The 13,624-nt window shown below is 42.5% G+C and overlaps 1 protein-coding gene across 1 annotated transcript; it reads right to left on the bottom strand.

Annotated features, from left to right (window-relative positions):
• Positions 1-1,000: 1,000 nt before the first annotated feature.
• Positions 1,001-8,986, bottom strand: LOC115376708 (H-2 class II histocompatibility antigen, A-U alpha chain-like). Its single transcript, XM_030076470.1, has 4 exons — positions 8,831-8,986; positions 6,047-6,292; positions 3,238-3,519; positions 1,001-1,215 (listed from the first exon to the last, which is right to left on the bottom strand). Exons 1-4 carry the CDS (start codon positions 8,877-8,879, stop codon positions 1,094-1,096), a joined length of 699 nt encoding a protein of 232 aa, XP_029932330.1. The 5' UTR covers positions 8,880-8,986; the 3' UTR covers positions 1,001-1,093.
• Positions 8,987-13,624: the final 4,638 nt, after the last annotated feature.

Genomic DNA, 13,624 nt, shown 5'->3' with positions numbered 1-13,624 from the left:
TAGCGAACCGAAATTTCTGCTATAATAAGCTAAAATAATAATAAGAAGAAGAAGAATACGAATAAGAAACGAGCATGATAACAATAGTGTACTCGTTCCTTCGGACCGAGTCACTAATAAGAAGAATACGAATAAGAAACGAGCATGACAACAATAGTGAACTCGTTCCTTCGGACCGAGTCACTAATAAGAAGAATACGAATAAGAAACGAGCATGATAACAATAGTGAACTCATTCCTTCGGACCGAGGCACTAATAAGTATGCACGATAATAAGATGTGTTGCCTTTTCAAGGCAAGCACATAATTATAAAACACTTTTAACACTGTGATACTTTGTGTCTTACCTCAGCTGTGTATCTCTGTTGGACACAAACAAAACACGTTTGTTGTTGTTGATTCTTTAATTGTTTAATGTTAAATATAATATTGATTACACCAACATTCAGATGCACTGATCAGTATTGACTGTGCAGCAACATGTAGCAGAGAGAACACAAACACGCTATCTTAAATTTCTCCTGGATGTTTATGCAGACAGCCGCTCTTCCCCCTCCCTCCCCCCTCACTCTCACCCGGGAACTTCAACTCTGTGCAGGACTCTCGAGGCCGTCTCCCGGGCAACGGCCGGGGGTGTCATCTTATCAGACGGCAGAGACAATGTGTAGTCTGTATGGGGAAGATGGTCCTGGTCTTACGCACACACATACACAAGGACACATATACACACATTCCTTGACACATATACACACACCCCCCCCCCCCCCCCCCCCCCCCCCCCCCCCACCCCCATCCACCCACCCACCCCGCTCCTTCCTTAATGTCCTCCTTTCTCATCTAATGTAACGGGCGCCGCGCAAGGTGGCTGACCCGAAGTTCTCCTGATCCTGTAACCCTTTATTTGTCATGTCTTTTTTGTGTCTCTTGGACGGGATGTAACTTAAATTGGAATTTCCCCTTGTGGGATTAATAAAGTGTACTTACTTACTTACAAACTTTATTTAAATCATGCTATGTGACAGCTAGCATGTTAGCGCTGTGCTCCATGTTGATCAGCAGCAGACAGAAGCAGATTAAAGGCAGCGACAGCCAATCAGCTGCATTCGTTTCCTTTGATGAGGAAGAAGGTTCCTGTGGCCACGCCCAGCAGACCCACGGTCAGACCCAGTCCACAAAACACCGCAGGTCCGATCCCCGGCTGGTCCTGCTGCACATCTGCAGGAACAACACACCAACACCAGTTAGCTTCAGTCTGCTAACAGGTTAGCAGCAGTGTGGGGTCAGGCTAACAGGTTAGCAACAATGTCATGTGGCTAACAGGTTAGCAGCAGTGTTGGTCAGGCTAACAGGTTAGCAACAATGTCATGTGGCTAACAGGTTAGCAGCAGTGTTGGTCAGGCTAACAGGTTAGTAGCAGTGTCCGGTCAGGCTAACAGGTTAGCAGCTGTGTGGGGTCAGGCTAACAGGTTAGCAGCAGTGTCAGGTGGCTAACAGGTTAGCAGCAGGCTAACAGGTTAGCAGCTGTGTGGGGTCAGGCTAACAGGTTAACAGCAGTGTGGGGTCAGGCTAACAGGTTAGCAACAGTGTGGGGTCAGGCTAACAGGTTAGCAGCAGTGTGGGGTCAGGCTAACAGGTTAGCAGCAGTGTGGGGTCAGGCTAACAGGTTAGCAGCAGTGTCAGGTGGCTAACAGGTTAGCAGCAGTGTGGGGTCAGGCTAACAGGTTAGCAGCAGTGTCAGGTGGCTAACAGGTTAGCAGCAGTGTCCGGTCAGGCTAACATGTTAGCAGCAGTGTCAGGTGGCTAACAGGTTAGCAGCAGTGTGGGGTCAGGCTAACACGTTAGCAGCAGTGTCAGGTGGCTAACAGGTTAGCAGCAGTGTCCGGTCAGGCTAACATGTTAGCAGCAGTGTCAGGTGGCTAACAGGTTAGCAGCAGTGTCAGGTGGCTAACAGGTTAGCAGCAGTGTGGGGTCAGGCTAACAGGTTAGCAGCAGTGTGGGGTCAGCCTGACAGGTTAGCAGCAGTGTCCGGTCAGGCTAACAGGTTAGCAGCAGTGTGGGGTCAGGCTAACAGGTTAGTAGCACTGTCAGGTGGCTAACAGGTTAGCAGCAGTGTCAGGTGGCTAACATGTTAGCAGCAGTGTCAGGTGGCTAACAGGTTAGCAGCAGTGTGGGGTCAGGCTAACAGGTTAGTAGCACTGTCAGGTGGCTAACATGTTAGCAGCAGTGTCAGGTGGCTAACAGGTTAGCAGCAGTGTGGGGTCAGGCTAACAGGTTAGTAGCACTGTCAGGTGGCTAACAGGTTAGCAGCAGTGTCAGGTGGCTAACATGTTAGCAGCAGTGTCAGGTGGCTAACAGGTTAGCAGCAGTGTCAGGTGGCTAACATGTTAGCAGCAGTGTCAGGTGGCTTACAGGTTAGCAGCAGTGTGGGGTCAGGCTAACAGGTTAGTAGCACTGTCAGGTGGCTAACAGGTTAGCAGCAGTGTCAGGTGGCTAACATGTTAGCAGCAGTGTCAGGTGGCTAACAGGTTAGCAGCAGTGTCAGGTGGCTAACGGGTTAGCAGCAGTGTGGGGTCAGGCTAACAGGTTAGCAGCAGTGTGGGGTCAGGCTAACAGGTTAGCAGCAGGCTAACAGGTTAGCAGCAGGCTAACAGGTTAGCAGCAGTGTGGGGTCAGGCTAACAGGTTAGCAGCAGGCTAACAGGTTAGCAGCAGGCTAACAGGTTAGCAGCAGGCTAACAGGTTAGCAGCAGGGTGGGGTCAGGCTAACAGGTTAGCAGCAGTGTGGGGTCAGGCTAACAGGTTAGCAGCAGGCTAACAGGTTAGCAGCAGGGTGGGGTCAGGCTAACAGGTTAGCAGCAGGCTAACAGGTTAGCAGCAGGCTAACAGGTTAGCAGCAGTGTGGGGTCAGGCTAACAGGTTAGCAGCAGGGTGGGGTCAGGCTAACAGGTTAGCAGCAGGCTAACAGGTTAGCAGCAGGGTGGGGTCAGGCTAACAGGTTAGCAGCAGGCTAACAGGTTAGCAGCAGGCTAACAGGTTAGCAGCAGGCTAACAGGTTAGCAGCAGGCCAACAGGTTAGCAGCAGGCTAACAGGTTAGCAGCAGTGTGGGGTCAGGCTAACAGGTTAGCAGCAGGCTAACAGGTTAGCAGCAGGGTGGGGTCAGGCTAACAGGTTAGCAGCAGGCTAACAGGTTAGCAGCAGGCTCAGCTCAGGGGTAGCTAGGTGAGAAAGGTGCGTCACCCCAGACTCGGGTCAGCGGCTGCTCCAGAGCTGGGTGCTGCACCGTGCAGCTGTAGATGTCTCCCTGCTGGGGGGTGAACTTCAGGGTGGAGATCTGGGTGAAGGTTCCGTCTTTGCTGGGGTACGGGGTGTTGATGCTGGTTCCCTCGGTCACGTTCTGGTCGTTCCTGGTCCAGTAGACGGAGACAGGAGCGGGATAGAACCCGCTCACGTGGCAGATGAGGTGGTTCTCCACGTGGAGCTCCACGTCGTCTCGGGTGTAGATGGTGCTGTGAGGAACGTCTGCACACACACAGGGAACAGGTAGAACATCATAACTGCTCTTCAACAGGAACATGAAACATCTGCAACAACTTATTGAACAGACTTAGATTTCCCAGTAGAACAAATCTGGTTTCATCAGCAACACAGAGATTTAGAATATATGTATATTTGTACACATTTAGGGTTAGGGTCAGGGTTAGACGCTGAACATAGTACAATGCAATGATCAATGCAAGTTCCACATAGAGATGTATAGTAATAATGATAATAATGGCTATAACAATATGCCTGTTTTCTGACACCTGCCTTTTGCACTCAAAGCTCTCAGCCCGTCAGAATTCAGACCAACATGTGAAAACCTGATTCCGTCACACCCAGGGGCAGTGCCAGACATTGTCGACATCTGGGGCTTAAGCTTAAGGGGTCATGCTCCCACGGGAGAACATTTTGAAAAACAACCTCTTAAATAGTGGCTTCATGGGACTTTTAAGAGACTTATAATGGCAAAATTAAGACTTAAAACATAATACATTCAATTTACTGTATAATCAATTAAGGGTGTATGCCTGATTAGGGTTAGTAGGCCTAGCAGGTGGCTCACTGGAATTGAAAGCACTCATGAAGTTCTATCAAGACATAAGACATAAGAAGCTTTAATTGTCATTGTGCTACTGAGGAAAGCATACAATGAAATTGAGTTGGTGCATCCCTGAAAAAAGTTAAGTAAGAAAATATATAGCAATTTAAAGAAATAAAAATATAGACATTATTCATTCATTCATTCATCTTCTAAACCGCTTATCCTCAATAGGGTTGCGGGGGGTTGCTGGAGCCAATCCCAGCGCTCATAGGGCGAAGGCAGTGAAACACCCTGGACAGGTGGCCAGTCCATCGCAGAGCAGACAGACAAACACTGACATTATTTAGACATTATATAATAAAGAAATCAAGCTCAAATAAAATAGATCACTTACTGCACTGAAATACTTATTGCACAGGTTCAGTTGGGTGGAGATGGGGGGTGTATTGCATGGTCTGTGAAGGGGGGGTGGTGTGTGTGTGTTTGTGTGTGTGTGTGTGTGTGTGTGTGTGTGGGGGGGGGGGGGGGGGGGGGGTCGTGGGTCACAGCAGCAGCTCTGCTCCTGCAGCAGGTCAGGGTCAGCGTCAAGGTCAGGGTGAAGGTCAGGGTCAGGGTCAGGGTTAGGGTCAGATGTCCTCGATGGATGGCAGCTCAGTCGCGGTGATTCTCTGCGCTGCCTTGATGACCCTCTGGGGCATCCAGCGTCCCACGCCGTGACGCAGAACGTCAGGATGCTTTCCACCAGTAGACGTTCCTGAGCAGGTTCTGTGGCAGGCCGGCCTTCCTCAGTGTCCTCAGGAAAAAGAGGCGTTGTTGTGCTTTTCCAGCGATGCAGGTGGTGTGTGTGGTCAAGGAGAGGTCCTCACTTATGTGGACCCCCAGGAATTTAAGGTTGGGGACCCTCTCCACCACCACTCTGCTGATGGTGACAGGAGCAGGCGCTGATCTTCTGGACCTCCTGAAATCCACCACAATCTCCTTGGTTTTGTTCAGGATGAGATTGTTGGTGGAGCACCAGGCTGCTGGGCTCTGGATCTCACTTCTGTATGCTGACTCGTCCCCTGGTTGGCCATGCAGATCAACATGCTAATGGTGTCACTGTGACAGGAACACAGTGGCCGAGCGCTTGAGGGAGATTGTGTCAGCATAAATATGACTAATCCACTAAATCCAGGTTGTTTTTTAGAATATTTCTCGGCTTTTATCTCCCAACATTTTCATATAATCTAACCTGTAATCTAAGATGTAATCTAAGATGTAATCTAAAATGTAATCTAAGATGTAATTTACATCTTAGATAGTTTACGTCATGTAAACTATATAGTGTCACACTGCAGAAAATCCAGACAGCAGGAAGAATATGTTTTGTTTTTTAACATTTTACCCAGAATTAAATGTTAGTCCTATCCAGCGGGCACTCTGTCCAATCACAGTCCCATTCTGTTGATTCTGCTGATGTTTTCAAAAATGGACTAAAAGCCATTTGATTTGTGTACCGTTTAACCTTTATTTGTGTTATTTTTTTCATGTTATTATTTTTAGAATTACTTAATCTAAAATAATTTAATTCAACATGCCTAACTCTGAGATTTATTTCCCTCTGATATATAATTTTATGGAACATTAAGCAAAATGAAATGTCTCTCGATGATCAACCTGCTGGTGAAAAGGTGAGTATGGAACTCTTAGTTTGAAAGTGGCACAGTGGAAAAATGATTGACAGGCTGCAGTAACCAATCAGGAGAAAAACCACCATGTTTCAGTCAAAAATCAAATGGCTAGAACGAGTCTGCAACCATGTGTGTGTGTGTGTGTGTGTGTGTGTGTGTGTGTGTGTGTGTGTGTGTGTGCGTGCGTGTGTGCGTGTGTTTATATGTACATACTGCCTTCTGTCAATAAATCTGAACTGCCCCTTTAATGACATCATGTTAAAGGTAAACAGTTTTAGTGTTATGATGTCTTTACCGAGCTCAGGTGGTTGGTTCTTGAAGGCACGACGATCTGCTGCCATGCTTTGTTTGCAGACCTCCTGCTGGGCCACAGCCTGTTCATAATATCCTGGGAAGCTCGTCTGATCTGCAAACTTGGGCAGAGCAATGACTCCTCTGTGGTTCTTGAAGTCGGCGTACCATCGCTCCTCACCGTCCAGGCCGTACATGTTCTCTGCATCAGAGTCTGAACAGCCAGCGACAGCAAGGAACTCATGAAGATCTGGACAGGAAACAGCAGAGGAAAACAAGCGGCAACATTAGTTGTTGTGTTTGCTGTGTTTGTTGTGTTGTTGTATTGTTGTGTTTGTTGTGTTGTTGTGTTTGTTGTGTTGTTGTGTTGTTGTGTTTGTTGTGTTGTTGTGTTTGTTGTGTTGTTGTATTGTGTTTGTTGTGTTGTTGTGTTTGTTGTGTTGTGTTGTTGTGTTTGTTGTGTTTGTTGTGTTTGTTGTGTTGTGTTCTTGTGTCTGTTGTGTTGTTGTGTTTGTTGTGTTTGTTGTGTTGTTGTGTTGTTGTGTTTGTTGTGTTGTTGTATTGTGTTGTTGTATTGTTGTGTTTGTTGTGTTGTTGTGTTTGTTGTGTTGTTGTGTTTGTTGTGTTTGTTGTGTTGTTGTGTTTGTTGTGTTGTTGTGTTGTGTCTGTTGTGTCTGTTGTGTTGTTGTGTTGTTGTGTTTGTAGTGTTTGTTGTGTTGTTGTGTCTGTTGTGTTGTTGTGTTGTTGTGTTTGTAGTGTTTGTTGTGTTAGTTGTGTTAGTTGTGTTTGTTGTGTTTGTTGTGTTGTTGTGTTGTTGTGTTTGTTGTGTTGTTGTATTGTGTTTGTTGTATTGTTGTGTTTGTTGTGTTGTTGTATTGTGTTTGTTGTGTTGTTGTGTTTGTTGTGTTGTTGTGTTGTAGTGTTTGTTGTGTTTGTTGTGTTGTTGTGTTTGTTGTGTTGTTGTATTGTTGTGTTTGTTGTGTTGTTGTGTTGTTGTGTTGTTGTGTTTGTAGTGTTTGTTGTGTTAGTTGTGTTAGTTGTGTTAGTTGTGTTTGTTGTGTTGTTGTGTTTGTTGTGTTGTTGTGTTGTTGTGTCTGTTGTGTCTGTTGTGTTGTTGTGTCTGTTGTGTTGTTGTGTTGTTGTGTTTGTAGTGTTGTTGTATTGTTGTGTTTGTTGTATTGTTGTGTTTGTTGTGTTGTTGTATTGTGTTTGTTGTGTTGTTGTGTTTGTTGTGTTGTTGTGTTTGTTGTGTTTGTTGTGTTGTTGTGTTTGTTGTGTTGTTGTGTTGTTGTGTCTGTTGTGTTGTTGTGTTTGTTGTGTTGTTGTGTTTGTTGTGTTGTTGTAGTGTTGTGTTGTTGTGTTTGTTGTGTTTGTTGTGTTGTTGTATTGTTGTGTTTGTTGTGTTGTTGTGTTTGTTGTGTTGTTGTATTGTTGTGTTTGTTGTGTTGTTGTGTTTGTTGTGTTGTTGTATTGTGTTTGTTGTGTTGTTGTGTTTGTTGTGTTGTTGTGTTTGTTGTGTTGTTGTGTTGTTGTGTCTGTTGTGTTGTTGTGTTTGTTGTGTTTGTTGTGTTGTTGTGTTGTTGTATTGTTGTGTTGTTGTGTTTGTTGTGTTTGTTGTGTTGTTGTATTGTTGTGTTTGTTGTGTTGTTGTGTTTGTTGTGTTGTTGTATTGTTGTGTTTGTTGTGTTGTTGTGTTTGTTGTGTTGTTGTATTGTGTTTGTTGTGTTGTTGTGTTTGTTGTGTTGTTGTGTTTGTTGTGTTGTTGTGTTGTTGTGTCTGTTGTGTTGTTGTGTTTGTTGTGTTTGTTGTGTTGTTGTATTGTTGTGTTTGTTGTGTTGTTGTGTTTGTTGTGTTGTATTGTTGTGTTTGTTGTGTTGTTGTGTCTGTTGTGTTGTTGTGTTGTTGTGTTTGTAGTGTTTGTTGTGTTAGTTGTGTTTGTTGTGTTTGTTGTGTTGTTGTGTTGTTGTGTTTGTTGTGTTGTTGTATTGTTGTGTTTGTTGTATTGTTGTGTTTGTTGTGTTGTTGTATTGTGTTTGTTGTGTTGTTGTGTTTGTTGTGTTGTTGTGTTTGTTGTGTTTGTTGTGTTGTTGTGTTTGTTGTGTTGTTGTATTGTGTTTGTTGTGTTGTTGTGTTTGTTGTGTTGTGTTGTTGTGTTTGTTGTGTTTGTTGTGTTGTTGTGTTTGTTGTGTTGTTGTGTTCTTGTGTCTGTTGTGTTGTTGTGTTTGTTGTGTTTGTTGTGTTTGTTGTGTTGTTGTATTGTTGTGTTTGTTGTGTTGTTGTGTTTGTTGTGTTGTTGTATTGTTGTGTTTGTTGTGTTGTTGTGTTGTTGTGTTGTGTTTGTTGTGTTGTTGTGTTTGTTGTGTTGTTGTGTTTGTTGTGTTTGTTGTGTTGTTGTGTTTGTTGTGTTGTTGTGTTGTTGTGTCTGTTGTGTCTGTTGTGTTGTTGTGTCTGTTGTGTTGTTGTGTTGTTGTGTTTGTAGTGTTTGTTGTGTTGTTGTGTCTGTTGTGTTGTTGTGTTTGTTGTGTTGTTGTGTTGTTGTGTTTGTAGTGTTTGTTGTGTTGTTGTGTCTGTTGTGTTGTTGTGTTTGTTGTGTTGTTGTGTCTGCTGTGTCTGTTGTGTTGTTGTGTCTGTTGTGTTGTTGTGTTTGTAGTGTTTGTAGTGTTTGTTGTGTTGTAGTGTTTGTTGTGTTGTAGTGTTTGTTGTGTTGTTGTGTTTGTTGTGTTGTTGTGTTGTTGTGTTGTTGTGTAGCTGTCAGGTGAGAGTGCAGCAGGTGAGAAGCTGTGCTGACCTTCTGCTCGGACACACAGCAGCCAGGAGAGGATGAGGAGGCTCTTCATCTCGGTGTGGGGCTCAGCGCTGACTTCACTCTCTGCTGGAAACTAACACAAACAGGAGCAAGTTCTCTGTCCAAATGTTGGCTCGCACACACAGCCACCAATCACAGCACAGCTTTCTGTGACATCATCAGTCTCCAGGTAGACACAGAGCAGAGCTGCTGAGGAAACAGCCACAACACAGCTGGAACCAGGAGGAGGAACCCAGACGCAGAGAACCTGGACAAGGACGAGGACAGAGAACAGAGTTAGAGAACAGAGTTAAAGAACAGAGTTAGAGAACAGAGTTAGAGAACTAAAGAACAGAGTTAGAGAACAGAGTTAAAGAACAGAGTTAAAGAACAGAGTTAGAGAACAGAGTTAGAGAACAGAGTTAAAGAACAGAGTTAGAGAACAGAGTTAAAGAACAGAGTTAGAGAACTAAAGAACAGAGTTAGAGAACAAAGTTAGAGAACAGAGTTAAAGAACAGAGTTAGAGAACAGAGTTAGAGAACAGAGTTAAAGAACAGAGTTAGAGAACTAAAGAAAAGAGTTAAAGAACAGAGTTAGAGAACAGAGTTAGAGAACTAAAGAACAGAGTTAAAGAACAGAGTTAGAGAACAGACTTAGAGAACAGAGTTAGAGAACTAAAGAACAGAGTTAAAGAACAGAGTTAGAGAACAGAGTTAAAGAACAGAGTTAGAGAACAGAGTTAAAGAACAGAGTTAGAGAACAGAGTTAGAGAACAGAGTTAGAGAACTAAAGAACAGAGTTAAAGAACAGAGTTAGAGAACAGAGTTAGAGAACAGAGTTAGAGAACTAAAGAACAGAGTTAAAGAACAGAGTTAGAGAACAGAGTTAGAGAACTAAAGAACAGAGTTAAAGAACAGAGTTAGAGAACAGAGTTAGAGAACTAAAGAACAGAGTTAGAGAACAGAGTTAAAGAACAGAGTTAGAGAACTAAAGAACAGAGTTAGAGAACAGAGTTAAAGAACAGAGTTAGAGAACTAAAGAACAGAGTTAAAGAACAGAGTTAGAGAACAGAGTTAGAGAACAGAGTTAAAGAACAGAGTTAGAGAACAGAGTTAGAGAACAGAGTTAGAGAACTAAAGGACAGAGTTAAAGAACAGAGTTAGAGAACAGAGTTAGAGAACTAAAGAACAGAGTTAAAGAACAGAGTTAGAGAACAGAGTTAAAGAACAGAGTTAGAGAACAGAGTTAAAGAACAGAGTTAGAGAACAGAGTTAGAGAACAGAGTTAGAGAACTAAAGAACAGAGTTAAAGAACAGAGTTAGAGAACAGAGTTAGAGAACTAAAGAACAGAGTTAAAGAACAGAGTTAGAGAACAGAGTTAGAGAACTAAAGAACAGAGTTAAAGAACAGAGTTAGAGAACAGAGTTAAAGAACAGAGTTAGAGAACAGAGTTAGAGAACACAGCTAAAGAACAGAGTTAAAGAACAGAGTTAGAGAACAGAATTAAAGGACAGAGTTAAAGAACAGAGTTAGAGAACAGAGTTAAAGAACAGAGTTAGAGAACAGAGTTAGAGAACAGGGTTAGAGAACAGAGTTAGAGAACAGAGTTAAAGAACAGAGTTAGAGAACAGAGTTAAGGAACAGAGTTAAAGAACAGAGTTAGAGAACAGGGTTAGAGAAGAAAGTTAAAGAACAGAGTTAAAGAACAGAGTTAAAGAACAGAGTTAGAGAACAGAATTAAAGAACAGAGTTAGAGAACAGAATTAAAGAACAGAGCTAAAGAACAGAGTTAGAGAACAGAGTTAAAGAACAGAGCTAAAGAACAGAGTTAGAGAACAGAGTTAAAGAACAGAGTTAAGGAACAGTCGGAACAGAGTTAAAGAACAGAGTTAGAGAACAGAGTTAAGGAACAGTCGGAACAGAGTTAGAGAACAGAATTAAAGAACAGAGTTAGAGAACAGAATTAAAGAACAGAGCTAAAGAACAGAGTTAGAGAACAGAGTTAAAGAACAGAGCTAAAGAACAGAGTTAGAGAAGAGAGTTAAAGAACAGAGTTAAGGAACAGTCGGAACAGAGTTAAAGAACAGAGTTAAAGAACAGAGTTAAGGAACAGTCGGAACAGAGTTAAAGAACAGAGTTAAAGAACAGAGTTAAAGAACAGAGTTAGAGAACAGAGTTAAGGAACAGTCGGAACAGAGTTAAAGAACAGAGTTAAAGAACAGAGGTAAGGAACAGTTGGAACAGAGTTAAAGAACAGAGTTAAAAAACAGAGTTAGAGAAAAGAGTTAAAGAACAGGGTTAAAGAACAGAGCTAAAGAACAGAGATAAAGAACTAAAGAACAGAGTTAAAGAACAGAGTTACAGAACAGAGTTAAAGAACAGAGCTAAAGAACAGAGTTAAAGAACAGAGTTAGAGAACAGAGTTAAAGAACAGAGCTAAAAAACACAGAGAACAGAGTTAGAGAACAGAGTTAGAGAACAGAGTTAAGGAACAGTCGGAACAGAGTTAAAGAACAGAGTTAGAGAACAGAGTTAAGGAACAGTCGGAACAGAGTTAGAGAACAGAATTAAAGAACAGAGCTAAAGAACAGAGTTAGAGAACAGAGTTAAAGAACAGAGCTAAAGAACAGAGTTAGAGAAGAGAGTTAAAGAACAGAGTTAAGGAACAGTCGGAACAGAGTTAAAGAACAGAGTTAGAGAACAGAGTTAAGGAACAGTCGGAACAGAGTTAAAGAACAGAGTTAAAGAACAGAGTTAAAGAACAGAGTTAGAGAACAGAGTTAAGGAACAGTCGGAACAGAGTTAAAGAACAGAGTTAAAGAACAGAGGTAAGGAACAGTTGGAACAGAGTTAAAGAACAGAGTTAAAAAACAGAGTTAGAGAAAAGAGTTAAAGAACAGGGTTAAAGAACAGAGCTAAAGAACAGAGATAAAGAACTAAAGAACAGAGTTAAAGAACAGAGTTACAGAACAGAGTTAAAGAACAGAGCTAAAGAACAGAGTTAAAGAACAGAGTTAGAGAACAGAGTTAAAGAACAGAGCTAAAAAACACAGAGAACAGAGTTAGAGAACAGAGTTAGAGAACAGAGTTAAGGAACAGTCGGAACAGAGTTAAAGAACAGAGTTAGAGAACAGAGTTAAGGAACAGTCGGAACAGAGTTAGAGAACAGAATTAAAGAACAGAGTTAGAGAACAGAATTAAAGAACAGAGCTAAAGAACAGAGTTAGAGAACAGAGTTAAAGAACAGAGCTAAAGAACAGAGTTAGAGAAGAGAGTTAAAGAACAGAGTTAAGGAACAGTCGGAACAGAGTTAAAGAACAGAGTTAGAGAACAGAGTTAAGGAACAGTCGGAACAGAGTTAAAGAACAGAGTTAAAGAACAGAGTTAAAGAACAGAGTTAGAGAACAGAGTTAAGGAACAGTCGGAACAGAGTTAAAGAACAGAGTTAAAGAACAGAGGTAAGGAACAGTTGGAACAGAGTTAAAGAACAGAGTTAAAAAACAGAGTTAGAGAAAAGAGTTAAAGAACAGGGTTAAAGAACAGAGCTAAAGAACAGAGATAAAGAACTAAAGAACAGAGTTAAAGAACAGAGTTACAGAACAGAGTTAAAGAACAGAGCTAAAGAACAGAGTTAAAGAACAGAGTTAGAGAACAGAGTTAAAGAACAGAGCTAAAAAACACAGAGAACAGAGTTAGAGAACAGAGTTAGAGAACAGAGTTAAAGGACAGAGTTGGAGAACAGAGTTAAAGAACAGAGTTAGAGAACAGAGTTAGAGAACAGAGTTAAAGAACAGAGTTAGAGAACAGAGTTCTCATTCTCTCCCTCACACACACACACACACACTATTATCCGTCTCCCTCGCTTCCTCCTCTCACCTGTACTTCATGTTGCTATGGCGACCGAGGGCCTCCTTCATGTGGGCGTGGCCTAGCAGGGTGTTGGTCCGGGTGGGCGGGGCTTTGCTTTTTGACTGACAGGCCATGTTGCTGGCGGCGCCCGCCCTCCCCCCTCCGCCCCGCTCCTTCAGCTGGTACTCAATAACAGTATGGGCTGTAGTATTTCCGGGTGGTTGCCGTTGCCATGGCAGCAGCTGCAGTGGTGACATCACAGTGTGAGCTAACGTTAGCCTGACATGCAGCTAAAAGAAACACTCTGCTTTTCAAAATAATGCGCTCAAGGAACTGTGAAACTGTGGCTCTTGAGTTGATTAAAAAAAGCTGAATGCTTTAAATTTGTAGTTGCTTCTGAACTGGATTCATATTTTCAAGGTACAAAGCACTATCGGGTTCGAGGTATAACAAGAAGGTTTCACTGGAACTGATGTTTTGAGTGAAGATGAACGACAAGCCTGTGATTCCAGTGCACACCAGTTAGATTCTGGCCATGGAGCCAAAATGTTATTTTTTGTATATTTGCGGCCCAGAAATAGTGGATAAAACTAGGAGGAGCTACACCACCCATCTCTTTGTTTTGTTGAAGAAGAGTTTGACTGATTCTCGGCTGCCACCACAAATAATATGTCCAATTGTTTGATTAATTGAACAGAAAAAAAACACTGAAGTCATTCTTACTGATTGGATTCTACCAGTTAATGATAGTGGAAGGCTGCTCCATCTATCGAAGTCAAGTTTCATTTGACTTATCAGTGGAGTTAGATTTGCTTTGTAAACAGAGGAGAGGAAGTGAGTCGTGTATACCAAGACAGGCAACATCAAGTTCAGTCAGTGAACTGTGTGGCGTTGTGGCCTATAACATAACGTTATATAATTTAAATAATAGTATGATGCGACGCCAC

Source organism: Myripristis murdjan, chromosome 18 (genome assembly GCF_902150065.1).
Source record: "Myripristis murdjan chromosome 18, fMyrMur1.1, whole genome shotgun sequence".
Taxonomy (NCBI): domain Eukaryota; kingdom Metazoa; phylum Chordata; class Actinopteri; order Holocentriformes; family Holocentridae; genus Myripristis; species Myripristis murdjan.
This window is presented reverse-complemented; position numbering and strand designations above follow the sequence as displayed.